We start from the raw sequence: 18,335 nt of genomic DNA, 5'->3' as shown, positions 1-18,335 counted from the left end.
TAAGAGCGTGCAAAACATAAGAAAGCACATTTGGTTATGAGGTGTTTAAGGAAACTGACATAATCCTTTGCAGGTTCCCCCCTCCACAGCAGTCTTCTCTTGCAAAGGGTTACCAGATATCCGGGAAAACCCAGACATGCCTTCATTTTAGAGGACTGTCTAGGTGCCTGGAGGGATTTCCAAAACGCAGCAGTTTGTTCAAGGTTTGGAAATCCCCGAGCTTGGGGCCGCGTCTGGAGGCCCTCTGCACATGCGCGGGTGTCAATGCGATGACATCATATATGTGTACGCAAGCGCATGATGCCATCACATCAACATCTGTGCATGTGCAGAGGCTCTCCAGACCTCGGGGATGGCTAGGGGCAGGACTGGGGCTGAAATCTGGCAACCCTACTCTTCCATTTTTGATTTTTATAATTAAGATGGACACGGCACCAGCAGCTACTCAGTTTTCCCTCACACAACAGCTGCACCCATTAAAAGGAAAAAAAAGTCCCCAGGTGAGCCAGCAGGAGAAGCCCCGATCAAATGAGCTACAGGACTCTCCAAAGTCACTGGCGGCTTTGGGGCTTCCCCCGTTGTTCAGCTGATCATGGCTCCAGAGCCATGATCAGATGAGCCGACAGGGACAACAGCAGCAGTAGGACTTTGAAAATGGAGCTGACATGAGGATGGCCTGGGGAGAGCTTAGCGATTGCTCTTCTGAGCAGGCACCAGGCACAGTTCCTCCCCTCTTTTACAGGGCTATTCCGCCCAAATAGTAGGCATATGATTTGCATGCTATTTGTATGTGCACAGCCCTGTAAAGGAAAATCACTCCTAACCCGGTACTTTTTACTGGGTTGATGGAGCATTGTGCATCTGGACCCGAGTCTGGCCACCAAACAGTGGCACAGCAAAGGAGGTTAGTAGTAGAGAATGACACGGTGACAAAATTCACCACGGTTCCCGTCCCCACGGATAACTGCGGGAAATAATCCCATGTCATTTTCTAGTATCTATTTCAACCTCAGTCCTTCTACACCAGCATTCCTCAGAGCAAAGCTTGCAGGTCAGTGGTTGTGGCCATTCATACTCTGATTCTTCCCTCTCTTCTTAACGAATGACATGAAGATGGTTTCCCGTGTTTATCCACGGGGACGGGAACGGTGATTAATTTTTTCACCGTGTCATTCTCTAGTTAGTAGTACCCAGGATGGTGGCACTCGGCATCACTGTGCCATGTGCCCTCCCCCCAATCTTCCCCGCTGCTTGGTCACCCTCCTACTCTTCCCTGCTGCTTGAGTGCCCCCCTCCCCCCGTACTTCTTTAAATGTTCGCCAGAGTGAGCAGCATTTTCCATTTGCTGCTTATACCTACTTCAGCAACTTTCCGACATCGTGTCCTAGTCCCGCGACCAGCAAGTGACATCAGAAGGGAGCCGAGGCTGGGAAGAGCAGCACGCGGAAGGTGCTGCTTGCGCTGGCAAACATTTAAAGAGGTACATGGGGTGGTGGAGAGGTGCAAGCACTCCCCCGAAAAGTCAGTGCCTGGAACAGTCTACCCCTCTCCCTTCCCCCTGCCCCACTTACTACGTCACTGCCACCAGGAGTCACTGTAGCATGATGATGGAACTTGAACCTGGATCTCGAGCATCACAGCACAGAGCACTACCAGCTTCAAGTTGAATAACATTTGCTTAATATAAAATATTTAAGATATACAGATGCCTCCCAGAAAACTGGCTCCAGCATTTCTATGTGGAACTTCATATTTAATAATTTAATAATAATAATAATTTTATTTCTTATATACCGCTAAACCCTAAGTTCAAAAAGTCACAAAGCATTTTAAAGTATATAGGCATGTATTTTGTACGAATAAACTGTAAAAATTTAAACAAAAGCGTCCTTTTCACTTTAGCTACAGTTCTGTAAACTCCTCTAGAAGTTACTGACGGGAAAACAGGATTTGTTTGAAAGTCTTAAATGCAACACCACCTCCCCCTCCAAACCCCAATTAATGAGGAAAAAAACCCGCCACTTACTGATGATACATACGCAGCACATCATACAGGTAATCCCGTTCAGCCTCGTTATCAATTAACAAGTCAACCTAAAAATAAAAATTATTTCACTGATCAGCGGTGGTTCCTTTTATGTTTATTAGCAAATTCTTGAAATACAAAAGGGAGAAAAGGCACTAAGATCCTTAAAAAAACCCCATCAGGTCCACTCCATATTAAATTGACCCAACACAGGCCATGTTGCGGCAGCATCAGAGATCATCCAACACAATGAATATTAAAACGTTGATGTGATTGTACACAGATATCTCTGCCAAAAAGATTCATCACCTGAGAGTGTCGGCATTCTATCAAAGAATGGTGGTAAACCAACAAATTCTTTACACAGAAGCAATTATTAATTCCAAAGAAACCGGTTTCACATCTCATTGCTGGTTACATTTCACTTTAAAAAGTGCTACTTTTTTTTGCTTACGGAAACATGACCCTCAAATATTTTGCTTTTTTTTTGTCTTACCTGATAATGGCTATATTGCTGAATAAATATTTTCAGAAACCTCTTTGGCCATTCATTAACGTAGCACATCCCTGCACTCTCAGGAGGAAATAACTTGGGGCTATGTCAGCTGGAGCAGCAGCGAGCGGCGAGGCGGAACTGGAACAGTAAAACCTGAAGCTGAACTGTCTCCGAGATCTGAGCACCACCAAGGCTACTGATGCTCTGCTCGCTTCTCTCTTCACTTTGCAAGAGCCTCCTCATGCAAACTAGTGTTGGATTACAACCACCTTTGACTTGGCTAAATAAGCTCAACTAAGTTCACGCTAATTATAGAAAAAACACATTAAAATGGTCTTTACATAACAAACAGGAGTCATTCTTGTTACAGTATTTTCAAAAATAAACTTCAAGCTATCTACTTTGAGGGGACAGTCACTAACCTCCTCCTTTACCAATGCGTAGCGCGGGTTTTAGTGCCGACAGCGGCGGTAACTGCTCCGACGCTATGCGTGTCGGCGCAGTTACCACCGCTGCCTGCGCTAAAACCCATGCTACTTATTAATAAAGGAGAGGGGATAGTTTCTGAGTGGCTTATTTGCAGGTTTTTGTGTTTCTGGCAGAGGGATTTTATGTTGCTGCTACTGAAGTGACGCTAGAATTTGAATATATTTTATTTTTAAAAAAATTTCTATACCCTTTAACCCTTTCAGGACCAAGGGACATATTTGTCCCATAACTTTAAAATCCTATAAATTTTGATTGGGATAGTCTACAGTTCTAAATTTGATATGTACGGATTCCATATGATACTGCCTTTATGTAAACAAACTGGTTCCGACATTCATTCATTAGCGTCGTTGCCAGATTGACGAGAAGATTCACTTGCCACACTGTCCATAAGCCAGAAGTGTGATTTTTTTAAATAAAAATAATGATATTTCACAAAAAAAAAATCAATTTTTTGGCATCTGCAAGCCCTTTTTACCATAAAAATGTCGTCAAAACCACAAAAATTGGCCTACGATCCTTATGGTCCTGAAAGGGTTAAAACTAAATGGTTTACATAATTTTACATACAATCCTCAGAAATCATGACTACAAAATAATGCCATAGCTTGCATACTAAAGAATGTGAATAGTTCAACTCTGCCAGAGAGGAAAATTATTGGCTAGAAAAAGGCGTCTTGAGTAATTTTCTAAACATGCCCTTTTCACGGCAGTTTCCTATCTGACCCACCAAGGAGTTCCATATCTTAACTCCTGCACAACAAAAAGTCATTTTACCAGAATCAACAAGCCTTGGATTCACAGGCTTCAGTAAAGCTAAATTCACAGAGTGCAATGATGTTTTTGGTGTATAGCTAAGTATATTATTTTTAAACAATTCTGGAATGTTTCCATACAAGAATTGATGACAAATCATTAATGATTTATACTGTACTCTGAAGGCAACTGGTAGCCAATGCAATTTTTGGAGATGTGGCAAAATGTGATCATATTTAGACAACCCCATTATCAATTTTGTTGATGCGTTTTGTATAACTTGCAATGCTTTACTACATCTTGCTTTTGTTATTCCAAGGTACAGGGCATTGCAGTAATCGAGTCTCAACAAAACCATAGCCTGGACTACAGTACGGAAATCATATGGCGCCAACATTGATTTTAATCGGTGTAACAAATGCATTTGCGCAAAACATACTTGTACGGTCTTGGTTACTTGCAACTTCATTGTTAGGCCAGAATCAAGCTTTATCCCTAAGATGGTCATAGACTCGTGTACGGAAAGATCATCATCAATAACTTTCACTTCTTTAGGCCACTGATGATCCGGCTTTCCTACCAACATTATTTCAGTTTTATCTACATTTAAGTTCAAACCTTGTTCTCCCACCCACTCCTCAATTTTACACATATATTCACTCAGTGATTTTTCCAAGTTGTTATCCCCTGCGTCTACTGGGAAGAAAAAAATAATATCGTCTGCATATATTCAATATTGAACTCCTAAAGATCCAAATAGTTTACCTATGGCAGCCATTTCTTTTGTTGTATGACAAGAGAGAAATCTGGCTTGACGTGTTGCACATAGCTTTTTGATAAGGAATGGGCAAATTCATATTAAACTTACAGTTAAACAATTAAATATTTAGGTATGCGCATTTCGTTCAGCTGTGAATTTTAGTATTTGGTATGTCACACACATGAATGTTCTCCATCAGGTGTGTCATAACAGAAGAAAGATTGAGAACCACTGCTCTAGAGCAGTGGTTCCCAACCCTATCCTGAAGGACCACCAGGCCAGTCGGGTTTTCAGGATAGCCTTAATGAATATACATGAGAGAGATCTGCATATAATGGAGGTGCCAGACATGCAAATTTGCTAAAAGCACATTCATTATTTTGAAACAACTATGAATAATAATAATAATAACTTTATTCTTGTATACCGCAATACCATGGAAGTTCAATGCGGTTAACAATAGAAGAGACTGTATATTTACAGCGATGATACATATTACAGTGTTGTTACATTTACAGAGATGTTACATAAATAGCAGTAATAAAAAGGCATATACTAAAGAAGAGACTGTACGTATACAGCGATGTTACATGTTATAGCGGTGGTACATTTACAGTGATGTTAAATGTGAGGCAATGAAAAGGCAGGGCAATTAGATAAAACAGAGATTGAGAAGGAGAGGCCATAGTGGTTTGGGAGGGGGGCGTAGTCAGAGGGAATGGAGGCATGTCGAGGTCAGGAGGGTGCAGGGAAGGAGGGAAGGCAGCGTTAGCGGAATTTGTCAAAGAGGTAGGATAAACAAGCATGACACATGATACATGACATAGTAGGAAAGGAGGGGTATGGATATACAGTGGCCGGCGATTAGTGGTCCCAGTCATTTGCGGTATTTTCCAACCCCGAATTACTGGGCAGCAGAGGGCAGCCAGAGAGGTAGGAGAGAGCAGTCGGAGTGACGGCGAGTGAAGGAAATCACTCGCGGTATGCTCTGACCGCCTCTTCCTGCACTAAAGTCTGGTCTCGCCAATCAGGAGCTGCTTGGCACGTAGCTCCTGATTGGTGAGGTCCGACTTTAGTGAAGGAAGAGGAGGTCGGAGCATACCACGAGTGAGTTTCTTCACTCGCCGGCGCCTGGCTGCTCTCGCCTGCTGCCCTCTCTCGTCTCTCCTGGTAAAAACCGTATTCGCGGTTTTTCAAGATTCCTATAAGGGAGCTGTAGTGAGATGAAGACATGGCACCCTTTTTGTGAAATTCACAGCAGTGCCCTGTAAGGTACCCCACTATTTAGGTGCCATGTCTGGGTGTTCAGTCCATCACTTTGCAGACTCCTCCCATGTCCAACAGGGCTTGGTCTAGGTGTTTTTGACTTGGATGAAAAGTTGGATGAAAATGTGGTATAAAGATGGATGATTTAGTGCAGGGGTACCCAAAAGGTCGATCGCGATCTACCAATAGATCGCTAAGACAACGTGAGTCGATCGCGGAGTCCATCCCGGGCTCTGCAATAGACTCGCGTTGCCTTGTTCTGTTTTCCCTGCTTCCTCGACTCGAGGCCAGGCGCGTGCAGCGATTGCACAAGCTCCGGGTCCACAAGCCTCCTCCCCCATTCCTATCAGCCCCGAGCTGCGGGTCTTTCAAACATGGAGGAGGAGGAGAGGCAGCGGCCGCCTACTGCGGGCGCTCGAACCGGCCCGCGCTCGTTGACGTCAGCTCAGAGCTCTTCGACCCCCCTCCTGGCCCTTTAGTCCCCCCAAATATGAGTGCTTCATGCAGTGCGAGGAACTCCAGTCACGCGCAAGCAGTGAGGCCTATCGCCCCCAGACCCCGCCAGGATCATATGAACATAAGAAGTTGCCTCTGCTGGATCAGACCAGAGGTCCATCGCGCCCAGCAGTCCGCACCCGCGGCGGCCCATCAGGTCCATGACCTGTCAAGTGGTCCCTGACTCACCCTATAACCTATCACTACCTCTATCCGTACCCCTCAATCCCTCTATCCTTTAGGAATTTATCCAAACCTTCTTTGAATCCCTGCAGTGTGTTCTGCCCAATTACAACCTCCGGGAGTGCGTTCCATGTGTCCACCACTCTCTGGGTGAAGAAGAACTTCCTGGCATTGGTTCTAAACCTGTCCCCTCTCAGTTTCTTCGAGTGCCCCCTAGTGCTTGTTGTTCCCCACAGCCTGAAGAATCTGTCCCTGTCTACCTTATCTATGCCTTTCAGGATCTTAAAAGTTTCTATCATGTCTCCTCTAAGACTCCGCTTTTCCAGGGAGAACAGCTCCAGCTTTCCTAGCCTTTTGGCATATGAAAAGTTTTCCATACCTTTTATCATTTTTGTTGCTCTTCTCTGGACCCCCTCAAGTATTGCCATGTCCTTCTTGAGGTACGGCGACCAATACTGGACACAGTACTCCAGATGCGGGCGTACCATTGCACGATACAGTGGCATGATGACTTCCTTCGTCCTGGTCGTGATGCCCTTCTTGATGATACCCAGCATCCTGTTTGCTTCCTTTGAGGCTGCCGCACATTGTGCCGATGCTTTCGTTGTTGTATCCACCAGCATACCCAGGTCTCTTTCAAGGTTACTTACCCCTAGCAATGATCCCCCCATTGTATAGCTGAACATCGGGTTCTTTTTCCCAACATGCATGACCTTGCATTTGTCTTTATTAAAATGCATCTGCCACTTTTTTGCCCATTCTTCCAGTTTCGTTAGGACCCTTTGCAGGTCTTCACAATCTTCCGTGGTTCTAACCCTGCTGCAGAGTTTGGTGTCATCTGCAAATTTGAAAACCTCACATTTTGTCCCCGTCTCCAGATCGTTTATAAATATATTGAACAGGAGCTGTCCCAACACAGACCCCTTAGGAACTCCGCTCGTGACCCATTGCCAGTCTGAGTATTTGCCCTTCACTCCAACCCTCTGTTTTCTGCCCGCCAACCAGTGTTTAATCCATCGGTGAACATCCCCCTCCACCCCGTGGTTCCTCAGCTTCTTAAGCAGCAGTTCGTGGGGTACCTTGTCGAAGGCTTTTTGGAAGTCGAGGTAAATGATGTCTACGGGTTCCCCTTTGTCCATCAGGCTGTTTATTCCCTCAAAGAAGTGTAGTAAGTTCGTGAGGCATGACCTTCCCTTGCAGAAGCCATGCTGGCTCGCCCTCAGCTGCCCATTTTTTTCTATGTGCTCACAAATGCTGTCCTTAATCAGTGCTTCCATCATCTTACCCGGAACCGAAGTCAAGCTCACCGGCCTGTAGTTTCCTGGGTCACCTCTCGATCCCTTCTTAAAGATAGGCGTGACATTTGCTATTTTCCAGTCCTCCGGGATCTCCCCAGTTTTCAAGGATAGGTTACATATTTGCCGGAGTGTTTCCGCTATTTCCTTTCTCAGTTCTTTTAGTACCCTTGGGTGGATTCCGTCCGGGCCCGGTGATTTGTCGCTTTTCAATCTATCTATCTGTCGGAGGACGTCCTCATGGCTTACCTCTATTTGCTCCAGTTTTTCATCTCGATCCCCGCTTATGATCTCCTCTGGTTCTAGTACATTTGATGTATTCTCGTTCGTGAAGACCGACGAGAAGAACTTGTTTAATCTGTCTGCTACCTCTTTTTCCTCCTTTACAACTCCCTTTCTGTCTCCATCATCCAACGGTCCCACTTCCTCCCTCGCCAGTTGCTTCCCCTTCACGTACCTGAAGAACGGTTTGAAGTTTCTCACTTCCCCAGCCAGCTTCTCTTCGTATTTTCTCTTTACTTCCCTAACCACTCGGTGACATTCTTTCTGATGTTTTTTGTGTTCCTTCCGGTTTTCCTCAGTTTGGTCCTTTTTCCATTTTCTGAACGATGTTTTCTTGTCGCCTATCGCCTTCTTCACTTCCTTTGTTATCCACACCGGGTTTTTTTGCTTGATTCTGTTTGCGCCCTTTCCTAAACCTGGGGATGTATAGGTTTTATGCTTGTTGCACCGTGTCCTTGAGTAGGGACCAGGCTTTCTCTACGGTCTCCATCTTCCGTGAGCTGTTTCTGAATTTCTTTTTCACCATTTTCCTCATAGCATCGTAGTTCCCTTTTCTAAAGTTGAGCGCTGTCGTTGTGGTTCTCTTCACTTTTGATGTTCATGCTTCTAATTTGTACTGGATCATGTTGTGATCGCTGTTTCCCAGTGGCCCTACAACTACCACCTCCTTTGCGGGTTCCCCTAGTCCGTTGAGGATTAGGTCGAGAGTGGCATCTCCTCGAGTAGGTTCCTTAACCAGCTGCTCCATGAAGCAATCCCTCACAGCCTCTAGGAACTTGGTTTCTCTCACACTATCGGATTGCCCAATACTGCAATCTATCCCAGAGTGGTTGAAATACACCATCACCATCACACTTCCGCTTTTTCATTCCTGCCTCAATTCTGCTTCTAGGTCATTGTCATTTGCTTCTGGCTGTCCAGGTGGGCGATAGTATAGTCCTAATTTTGTGTCAGCTTCCTTCCTTCCTAGTAACTTAACCCATAGTGATTCCACCCCTTCTGCCCTTGTCGCCGTATCTATCCTAGTCGACTGAATGGAGTCTTTTATGTATAGCGCTATTCCTCCACCTTTCTTGTACGTCCTGTCTCTCTTATAGAGTTTATATCCTGGCAGTACTACGTCCCATTTGTTGACCTCAGACCACCATGTTTCTGTGATTCCATTTATGTCTAGGTCCTCTTTGTTAGCCATGACCTCTAACTCTCCCATTTTGGTCCTTAGACTCTTTGCATTTGTGTACAAGCAATTTAAGTCTCGTTTTTTTACTTTCCCTGTTGTGTTTCATCGTGGTTTGATTCTCTTGTCGTCCTCCCCCTGGGCTGCCAGCCCCTGGGTTTCTTGTGGTGCGTTTTCTTCGTCCTTAGCCAGTTCCCACATTCCTGCATGCCCCTCTGGTTCCTGCTGTTTTTCCATCTTTTTACTTTCTATTCTTACTTGTTCCTTGGTCCCCTGTAGTTTGTCTTTGAGTCTTTCTCTGCATTTTTCCCGCTTGTCCTTGAGGCCTACTTTGCATTTTTTCCCCTTCAGTATCTTCGTTGGATATTTCTGTCCGAAATGTCTTCTCCAGATCAACTATCGGCTTTCCCCCTCTCCTCAGTTTAAAGCCTTGTCTATTGCACTCTTGACGTTATTTGCCAGCATTCTTGTTCCTGTCATGCTCAGGTGCAATCCGTCCCTCCTGTAGAGCTTGTTCTTTCCCCCAAAAGTTGACCAGTTCCTAACAAAGTAGAAGCCTTCCTCTTTGCACCATCTCCTCAGCCATGCGTTTATTGTTTGCAGCTCGGTCTGCCTCCTCACATCTGCCCTCGGTACTGGCAGGATCTCTGAGAAAGCTATCCTCCGTGTCCTCAGAAGGGGCTGGAAGAAGAGGAACCCCAAGAACATGTTCACCCAGATGCCTGGTGAGTGGCTGCAGTTCAGGTTCAAATCCCACCCCGGCCCCAATTCCATGATGCTGCATCGCCGCCCTTTTTCTCCTGCCATAGCAGAAGTTTACAATTACATCCAGAGGAGTCAAAATTAACCAGTTCCTTGATTATGTTCTATGACAAGCCATTTACATTGGGTTTACCACCCCATATAAGTTGGAAAAGTTGGCTCCTGAGTTTCCTTTCTGCCTGAACTACTTCCTTGAAAAGTACATATCCCTTTCTCTGGATACAAGAAAAGAGTACCTTACTTAAGCGTGACATTTTAAGGCAGTGGGTCCTGAGAGGCTTTCATGTATCCCAATCTAATGTAGGTGACATTGGGCCAACTTAATAGGTTTGTGACTAGCCTTTGCCAGCTGGTTCCTCCCTTTGTTAGGTATTCCAATATGGTTACTAAACCGCGATAGCGTTTTTTAGTGCAGGGAGCCTATGAGCGTCAGGAGCAGCGCGAGGCATTCAGCACAGCTCCCTGTGCTAAAAACCACTATCACGGTTTAGTAAAAGGGGAGGGGGTATATTTGTCTATTTTGTATAGTTTCTTTCTTTCTCTCTCTCCCTGCCCCTTCTTTCTTTCTTTCTCTCTCCCTGCCCCCCCCCCCCCAAGCAATGTGACACTGCATATTTTAAAATCATCTGCCTTTACATCTTTGGAAAAAAAAAACCCCTGAATATAAATGATAATTAACATTTTCTCCGCTTACAGTGTGCTTTGTGTTTTTTGTGTGCTTTGTGTTTTTTAAAATTTTATTGTTGGTAGGTCATTTTGACCCGGTCATTTTAAAAGTAGCTCGCAAGCCAAAAAAAGTGTGGGCACCCCTGATTTAGTGGCTTGGACGACCAGATCAACAGGACGTATAGTTAGACGATTTTCGAAACGAAAAAAAATTTGATGTATTTTTCGAAAATGTGTCCTAAGCTATTTTTTTACTTTGGATGACTTGCGACTTGGACGAAAAAGGACTTAGACATTCCTTTCAATTATGCCCCTCCTCGTGAATTAGGAGGGAGGATAGTGATCTAATCATTTTGAGTTTAAAAAAGCACTTCCGATCCGAACAACCAAACTGATTTGTTTGTTGAAGGAAAGCTTATCATCAATGATCACGCCAAGACGTTTCAGGGATGATTGAAATTTTATTGGGCATGATTTAATACAGATGGGGTCTCTCAAGAATTCGTTGCTACTGGTTGGAAATAAGAGAGTTTAGTCTTCTCGATGTTTAGGGAGAGTTTGCTCTCTGTAAGCTAGTCATGAATTAAATTGAGTTTTTGATTGATTTCCTGTATCTCATTTGAACTCTGGGTATCTAAATACTGCTTGGCACAGTTGGCAATCAACTGCTAGGTGCCATTTATAGAATCCTGCTAAGCGGTACCTAAGCATGTTTAGGCATCACCAGGTGTCCTAGAGGCAGGTGCCTGTATATTAGGCCAGGTTTTACTTGGCCTAATTTACCAGCGTCTAACTTATATACCTAGCGACACCTAAGTCAACTACGCCTATTCTCTGCTCCTAACCACACTTACTTTTCAGGTACGCATTGTTAGGCAAGAGAGGGTGCCTTGACTTAGATGTCGCTAGGTGTCTTAAGAGTTTGGCGCCAATTACCACACCAATTAAAAAGTTGCGCATGAATTCCAAAGTTAAGCATTGCTAGGCGTCCTTGATTAGGCTCCCTAATGACATCTAATGTAGGCATTCTATACAGAATTTGGCCTTTTTATCTCCTGCTGCTTCAAGTATCCACAATGGCAGAAGTTCTAATTAACAATTTTTTTTTAAATGCCACTTAAGAGTGGAAGTTGGGGGAGGGGGGTTACATCATAGAAAATCCAGGAGTGGATGCAAGTGGGTCCCTCCTTTCTTTGGAATGTATACGTATTATACTTGAATTCCAATAATCCTGTAAGTGGCCTTGAATATTATAAAGAAACGTAACTAAAAATCCAACATATAATTAAAGACACTTTAATTCTGCCCTCAACATTTCAAAGGGGATAGTATGTCCTTTTCTTTCATGGTTAGGGTAGAAGAGCTCAACAGGGATTTTATTAAGGTAGTTTTAGAGAATTAGAATCAGAATAGATCTCAAACCACCTGGGGTAATGGATAATGGCTATATCTATAACTCTTGGCCAAGGAAAGCAGGAGACAGGCAGAAGAAGCTGGTGTCATGCTAAGGGCTCTTGTCTCAATTTTCACCCCTATGTTAACTGCTCTCTGGGTAAGCTAGAACTCGGATACTGCAGAGGTACTATTCACAGTTTCAGAAGGGAAAGAGGGAGTCAGTCACCGTGCAATGGTGACATCTAGTGGCTTAATGCAGGGCCCATGATTTTAGAGTTTAAGAAGGAGCCCTGATATATGCCCCCAGCTCAGAACTAAAATAGCAACTAAAGTAAACTGGAAAGGGATATTAAAAAGTGTTTAAAACTGAAACGGTGTGGCTCTTCTGAAGTACTTATCATGCACTGGTTCACAAACTCCACATATAAGAAGGGAATGATGCAGCCACTGTCACCTCCATATTCATCAAGAAATGGGTCCCAGGACTGTTCTGCTACTTTGAAAGACAAAAGGAGGTACGTGGGTGGCAGTGAGTGGTTGCTGGGTTTGGGGAGGTGTGGGGGAATACAGAAAGGGTGACAGCAGGCAGCTGAAAGGAGCTGTCCTTCAAGGGTATTGGACTCCCTAAGCAAAACTTCAGTCATGTGCTTCCTCCCCCAGGGGAAGCTCAAGCAGCATTTCCCCTTCCCTTCTCTATCCCTTCACCAGCGTTATCAGAATCTCCAAATCCCCTCTCTATCTCCTCTTACCCCTCAGGTTGCCAACATTTCTCCTTCTCCTCTCTACCCCCTCCCAGGTTGCCAGCATCTTCCCTTCCCCTCTCTAGCCTCTATCCCACAATCAGGAACTCATCTCCCTTTTCTTACCCCTACCCCCATATCCAGCATTCCTCCCCCTACTTTCAGACCACTGCCACACCCCCTTACCACCTCCTGCTGCACCAACCTGCCCTTAAAGAGGAGGTAGCACTGCGCAAACCCTGCAAATACAGGCCCGCGCCGAAGTGCTGCTGTGTCCCGTCTCCTCCAATGTGAAGTTTGCTTCAGAGGGGAACAGGACAACACAGAACTTAAGCACAGGCCTGAGCTCACAGGGGCCACACAGTGCCTGCTCTTCTTTAAAAAGGCCAGCATGTAAGACATAAGGGGCTGGCAAGAAGGCGGCATTCACACACAATGGAGTCACACTACTGACCCTACTGCTCTAGGAGGATGCTTAGGCCTCCTAGTGGTAGGGCTGGCCCTGCTGATGTCCCTTTACTACCGAGATTAACAAATCCTGAAAAAGAAAACATACACAATCCTTCATGAAACACCCAAATTTATGTTATCCAATTGTAAACCTCTACTAAAGTTGCTGATAATAATTATACTACAAGGAAAAAGGCATTATAATGTTCTCCATTCCTTTCCTAATCATTCTTAGCTGCTGCAGTATATTGAATACAGATGATGAAGATTCCCCTGGGGATATTTTGAAGATCTGTTGGACAAGTTGGTGATTTATGCTTTATGGATAAATGATTTCTAGGTTTGGGGCATGGAAGACTATTATAATAACTAGTGTTTTAGCCCGTTACATTAACGGGTGCTAGAGTAGATGTCTGTCTGTTTTTGTTTAAATTTGTCTCTCTCTCCTTGGACGTTGTCATTCTTTCTGTCTATGTCTTTCCCTGGCCCCCTGTCTGTCTATCTTTATTTCTAACTCTATCCTCTTCCCTCAATCCTGCATGTGCCCTTTTTTCTTTCTCCTCCCCACTTCCTTCCAACGTCTGCTCCCCCTGTCCTCCACACTTCCATTCAGTGTCTGTCTCCCTCTCTCTACCCCTTCCATCTACTATTCACCCTCTGTCTTGCCCCTTCCATTCACTGCCCTCTCTTCTCTTTCCATCCAGTGTCCGCCCTCTCTCTCTCTGTTCCATATGGCCTCTCTCCATCTCCTCCTTTCTTTTCCCTTGGTCTGGCATACCTTCCTCCTTCCCTCCATGCCCTGCCATCTCTTCTTCCCTCCAAGCCATTCTCTCCCCCTCGAACTACTTCATGGGGCAGCAGCAGCATTCACAATTCATTGCTGTTGCTGGCTTCAGGTCTTCCTCTCTGGCCGGTCCTGTCTTCATGAAAACAGGAAGTAGGCAGGACCGGCCAGAGATTAAGGCCTGAAGCCGGCAACAGCAGCGAATTGTAAATGCTGCTGCTACCTGAAGCACCCGAGGCAGACGCTTCTCTCCCCTCCCAGCCCAACCCCCGCTGACTCTGCGACTCTCCCAGCAAGATGACTTTAAGCACAAACCTCCCTCCAGCGGCAGCCGCAACACGCTAAACAGGCTGCTTCGCGGCTCTCTTCTGCCGTTGAATCCCTCTGTCGCGTCATTGATGACGTCATCAGTGACGTGGCAGAGGGACTGAACTGCAGGAGAAAGCCGCGAAGCAGCCTGTTTAACGTGCTGCGGCTGCCAACGCTGGAGGGAGGTTTGTGCTGGTATGTGCAGAAACGGTTTGTCCCTCCCCCTGCAGTACCTGTGCAGCACTTTATGCGGCGCATCCTCCCACGATCCTGAGTCGGCCACAGCGCTCGAGTGTGGGCCCTAACCGCGCATCCGCTCTCCTGCCTGCCACAGACCTACGGAACACGCAGGCGGGAGTGCGCATGCGCGGCTAGCGTTTTACTATATAGGATTGAATTACTGCCACATTGGCTTGGATATTCAAGAAGGTTTAAGAACTCTTTAGTTACTTTCTTTGATGTTCTGGGTTTTGAACTGCTCAGTGCTCACCATAATCTTTTTGAATTTTTGCTGGTGTTTGTGAAGTCTGTCAGGTAACGGCCCACATTGTTTTTAATCAGCAGACTCAGGAGATCTAACTAGCTGAGAATGGATGCCACACACCTTCTCAGGCTGAGTCAGTTTAAAGGACGGTTGAGCCCAGAATTCTGGTGAGATTCTAAACACACAACTTTAAGCTCTTTCACCACCAACGCCACCACCCTTTTTACAAAACAGTAGCGCGGTTTCTAGCAGCGGCCGCAGTGGTAATAGCTCCGATGCTGATAGGAATTCTATAAGCATTAGAGCTGTTACCGCTGCGTCTGGCACTAAATAAAGATACTACGGTTTTGTAAAGGGGGGTGGGATGTGTATGAATAGCAGAAGTGAGCCAGCATAGCATACACCACTAGTGTTTTCCCCAAACATTATTGCTAACTGGGTGGCATGAAAGAGTAATCAGGTAGGGGGAGGGAGTGCTGCACAGTTCTATCACATTTTCTGTTAAGTTGGCCGAATGGTCTGTAAAATCAGCCGGGTGGTGTGCCCATTCGAAAGGTTGCGGGGAGAACACGGCCCACAATCTGTGAAACATCTTTCACATTAAAACTAATGCAGTTATACTGAAAATGACAAAACAGAACACCACTGCAACACAGGAAGCAGATATTCTGGATAATTATTAACAAATAGATACACCAGAAATGCAAATGACAAAGTACAGCTCCCTGGACAGTGTCAGGTACCAAATCTTGGGATACTGTTAGTCTCATCTTGAAGAATTTGCATCAGATACTGGTATTTAAGAAGTTCATTTTAGAGGTCTTGAATGACAATAATACGAATAAATTCAATACGTGTAAAAGTACAGATTTGGAAGGGGCTGTGTTGTGCGTGGGAATGGAAGGTATTTGTAGATTTGCCGAGCTTGAAAAGACAATATACACATACTTACAAAATAATAGACACGTTGATAATATCATGGGCGGGGAGAGAAGGGGAGTGGAAGGAAAAAGAACATTCAACAGAGATCCATTTGATGAAGGGCTTTTGTTTTATTCGATAACAGGCTATAAGAACCAAGGCCTTACACTGCAATTTTGGTTTATTTACAGTACTTCACTTGCCCTTTAAGCTTCTATTTAGATTGATAACACTGGCCAACACTCATTTCAGTGCCTCAAATGTTAGACCTGTTTCTGGGTATATTTGATCTGCTGATTCCAAAAATGGCACCAGGTTTCTCCTATCAGCTCTAGTGTTTGAGATACAGAACATGTGCCATATACCACTCCTCACTCTGCTCGCCCATTAAAAAAATCAAGATATTTTAATGTAGTGTTTAAATTAATATCTTTTAAGCACGAAGGAAATTAAAAATTAACAGTGAACAACATGAAAATCTACTTATTTCATGCCAAAAGCACAAGTTTATGATACAAACTTTCCAGTCATTCAACATATAAGAAGCTTCTTTTGTAAGACTTCTGAGAATGGGATCTGCCAGGACAATCCGGCATAAGATTCCAACAATAGTCTGCTATCATGTTGCATCACATCTTCCTTGGTATCTGGCTTCCATTGTTTTTATGTCTTGGTGAAATCTTTCACCTTGCCCTTCACGTAAGTAACCAAGGTTCTCTGGAAAGCAATCTAAGTGACTGTGTAGATAATGGACTTTAACACTCATGTTGCAGCCAAGCCTGTTGAAATGAAAGAGCATATCCTCTGCTAACTGTGTGCAGTTGTCTGTCTTCTTGTTGCCAAGAAAGTTTTTCACAGGCACATGATTCGATTTCATTCATTGATGCTATGGAATGTGGGTCATTTATAAGTTGCCTGATCTGTGGACCACTGAAAATTCCTGCCTTCAGTTTTTCCATGGTAAGTCCAGGTAACGTACGCGCATAAATATTCAATGTACAAACCGTCTTTATTCAAAGCCTTTACAAACTGCTTCATCAGACCTAGCTTTATATGTAGTGGTGGCGGTATGATTTTATCTTCTGCTACCAAAGATTTGTTGATTACATTTTGTCCTCCAACCACCATTTATTCCTTCGGAGGCCAATCTTTTTTGCCCAATGTTCATGTCTGGCTCTACTATCCCAAAGGCATAAAAAGCAAGGATACTTTGTGTAGCCACTTTGTTGACCAAGAAGAAAATTAACCATCTTCAAGTCTACACAAATCACCCATTGATGTTCTTGGTAATTTATCGTTTCCAAGACTAAAGAAATCTTGTTATGACATCCCGACTCTGCAGAAGAGATCTTTTAAAAAATAAATTAATAAATTCAACCATGCATTCTAGGCAGCTTCTTCCAAACTCTGGAACCCTTCCCAGAGAAATCCAACTTTGCCATTTTCTTTGTTCCATTGTCCAGTCAAAATGTGTGTATTTATTTAGGAATTTAACAGTTTAACCTTCATCAGTTATCCAACACTAACTATACCCCTGTTGCTTCAAACTGTTTTGTTAAGGATTTGACAAATATCAGAGGAAAAACTGACGCTTTAGAGAACATGGAAATTCATTTCCCCCCACCAGATATGTTTTGTAAATATTTGATGGAAATTTTAGGGAGCTCAGAATTCGACTTGGCGCTTTGTTCTAAGGTCTCTTTGCCATTAAAACATTCACAATTATAAAATCGATATCAAGAAGAGACAGTGCAGGATCCGGATGTGGAAAATTTGACAGACGGCTTGGAGACTTCTGGGTCACAGTCCATAATGGCCTCTACTTTAATGGTTACCTTAGTTTTATCCACTAATTGGGACTGATTATTAAGGGGTCCTTTTACAAGGTGTGCTACTCGGAGGCTGGATTCCATGCTTGCATCAATCACTGCCATCACATATCTTAAGACGAGTGACCTGTAATGACATTTGAAGTTGGCGATTATCCCCTGGTCCATTGGTTGGTTCAAAGAAGTCGTGTTTAGTGGCAGAAACACGAGTTTGATGTTGGTTAGTCGTATGTCATTGCTGTGTGCTGCACAGTTATCACACAGCATTACAATGTGTCTCCTACACTTTCTTTGACAATTTATTTAAAGCGGTATATCAAATTTTAAATAAAATTTGAAAACTTCTCATCAGATTGTTAAGCTTCTGCAACCATTCAATCCACAGTGTCACCCTCATCCATGTGTTTTTGTTGCTTTCATATTCAACAGGCAGGTGTTTAATGTTTTTAAAGCATCGAGGATTTCGATTCTTCACAATCACCAGCGGCTCGAGCTTTTTACTAATATCCATATTACAACTGAGCAGCAATGTCAATTGCTCCTTTGGCACCTTGAAGCCAACAGTTTCACTGCATTTGAAAGTCAATGTTCCATCAGGGATGGCACACCAGTACAGGCCCATTTCATCGACGTTGAAAACGTCTCATGGGTTCATATCCACCAATGACTGATGGCAAAACTTCCATGACCCATCTTCCTGCACCAAACTCATCAGTGTCTTGTTTTTCATCATGCTGCTTCTTAAATTTTATGCTGTTACGAACTTTCCA

General features: G+C 44.2%; 1 protein-coding gene across 8 annotated transcripts in view; it reads right to left on the bottom strand.

Annotated features, from left to right (window-relative positions):
- The window catches only part of USH1C (USH1 protein network component harmonin), a 154,956-nt gene that overhangs the window by 131,606 nt on the left and 5,015 nt on the right, over positions 1 to 18,335 (bottom strand). For all 8 annotated transcript variants that reach the window (XM_033928390.1, XM_033928393.1, XM_033928396.1 and 5 more), the window contains exon 2: positions 2,027 to 2,094. In XM_033928390.1, the coding sequence (XP_033784281.1) occupies positions 2,027 to 2,094 (68 nt within the window). The remainder of the gene's footprint in view (positions 1 to 2,026; positions 2,095 to 18,335) is intronic.

This window comes from Geotrypetes seraphini, chromosome 19 (assembly GCF_902459505.1).
Source record: "Geotrypetes seraphini chromosome 19, aGeoSer1.1, whole genome shotgun sequence".
Taxonomy (NCBI): domain Eukaryota; kingdom Metazoa; phylum Chordata; class Amphibia; order Gymnophiona; family Dermophiidae; genus Geotrypetes; species Geotrypetes seraphini.
The sequence above is the reverse complement of the archived record's forward strand: the minus strand, read 5'-3'. Positions and strand labels throughout refer to the sequence as shown.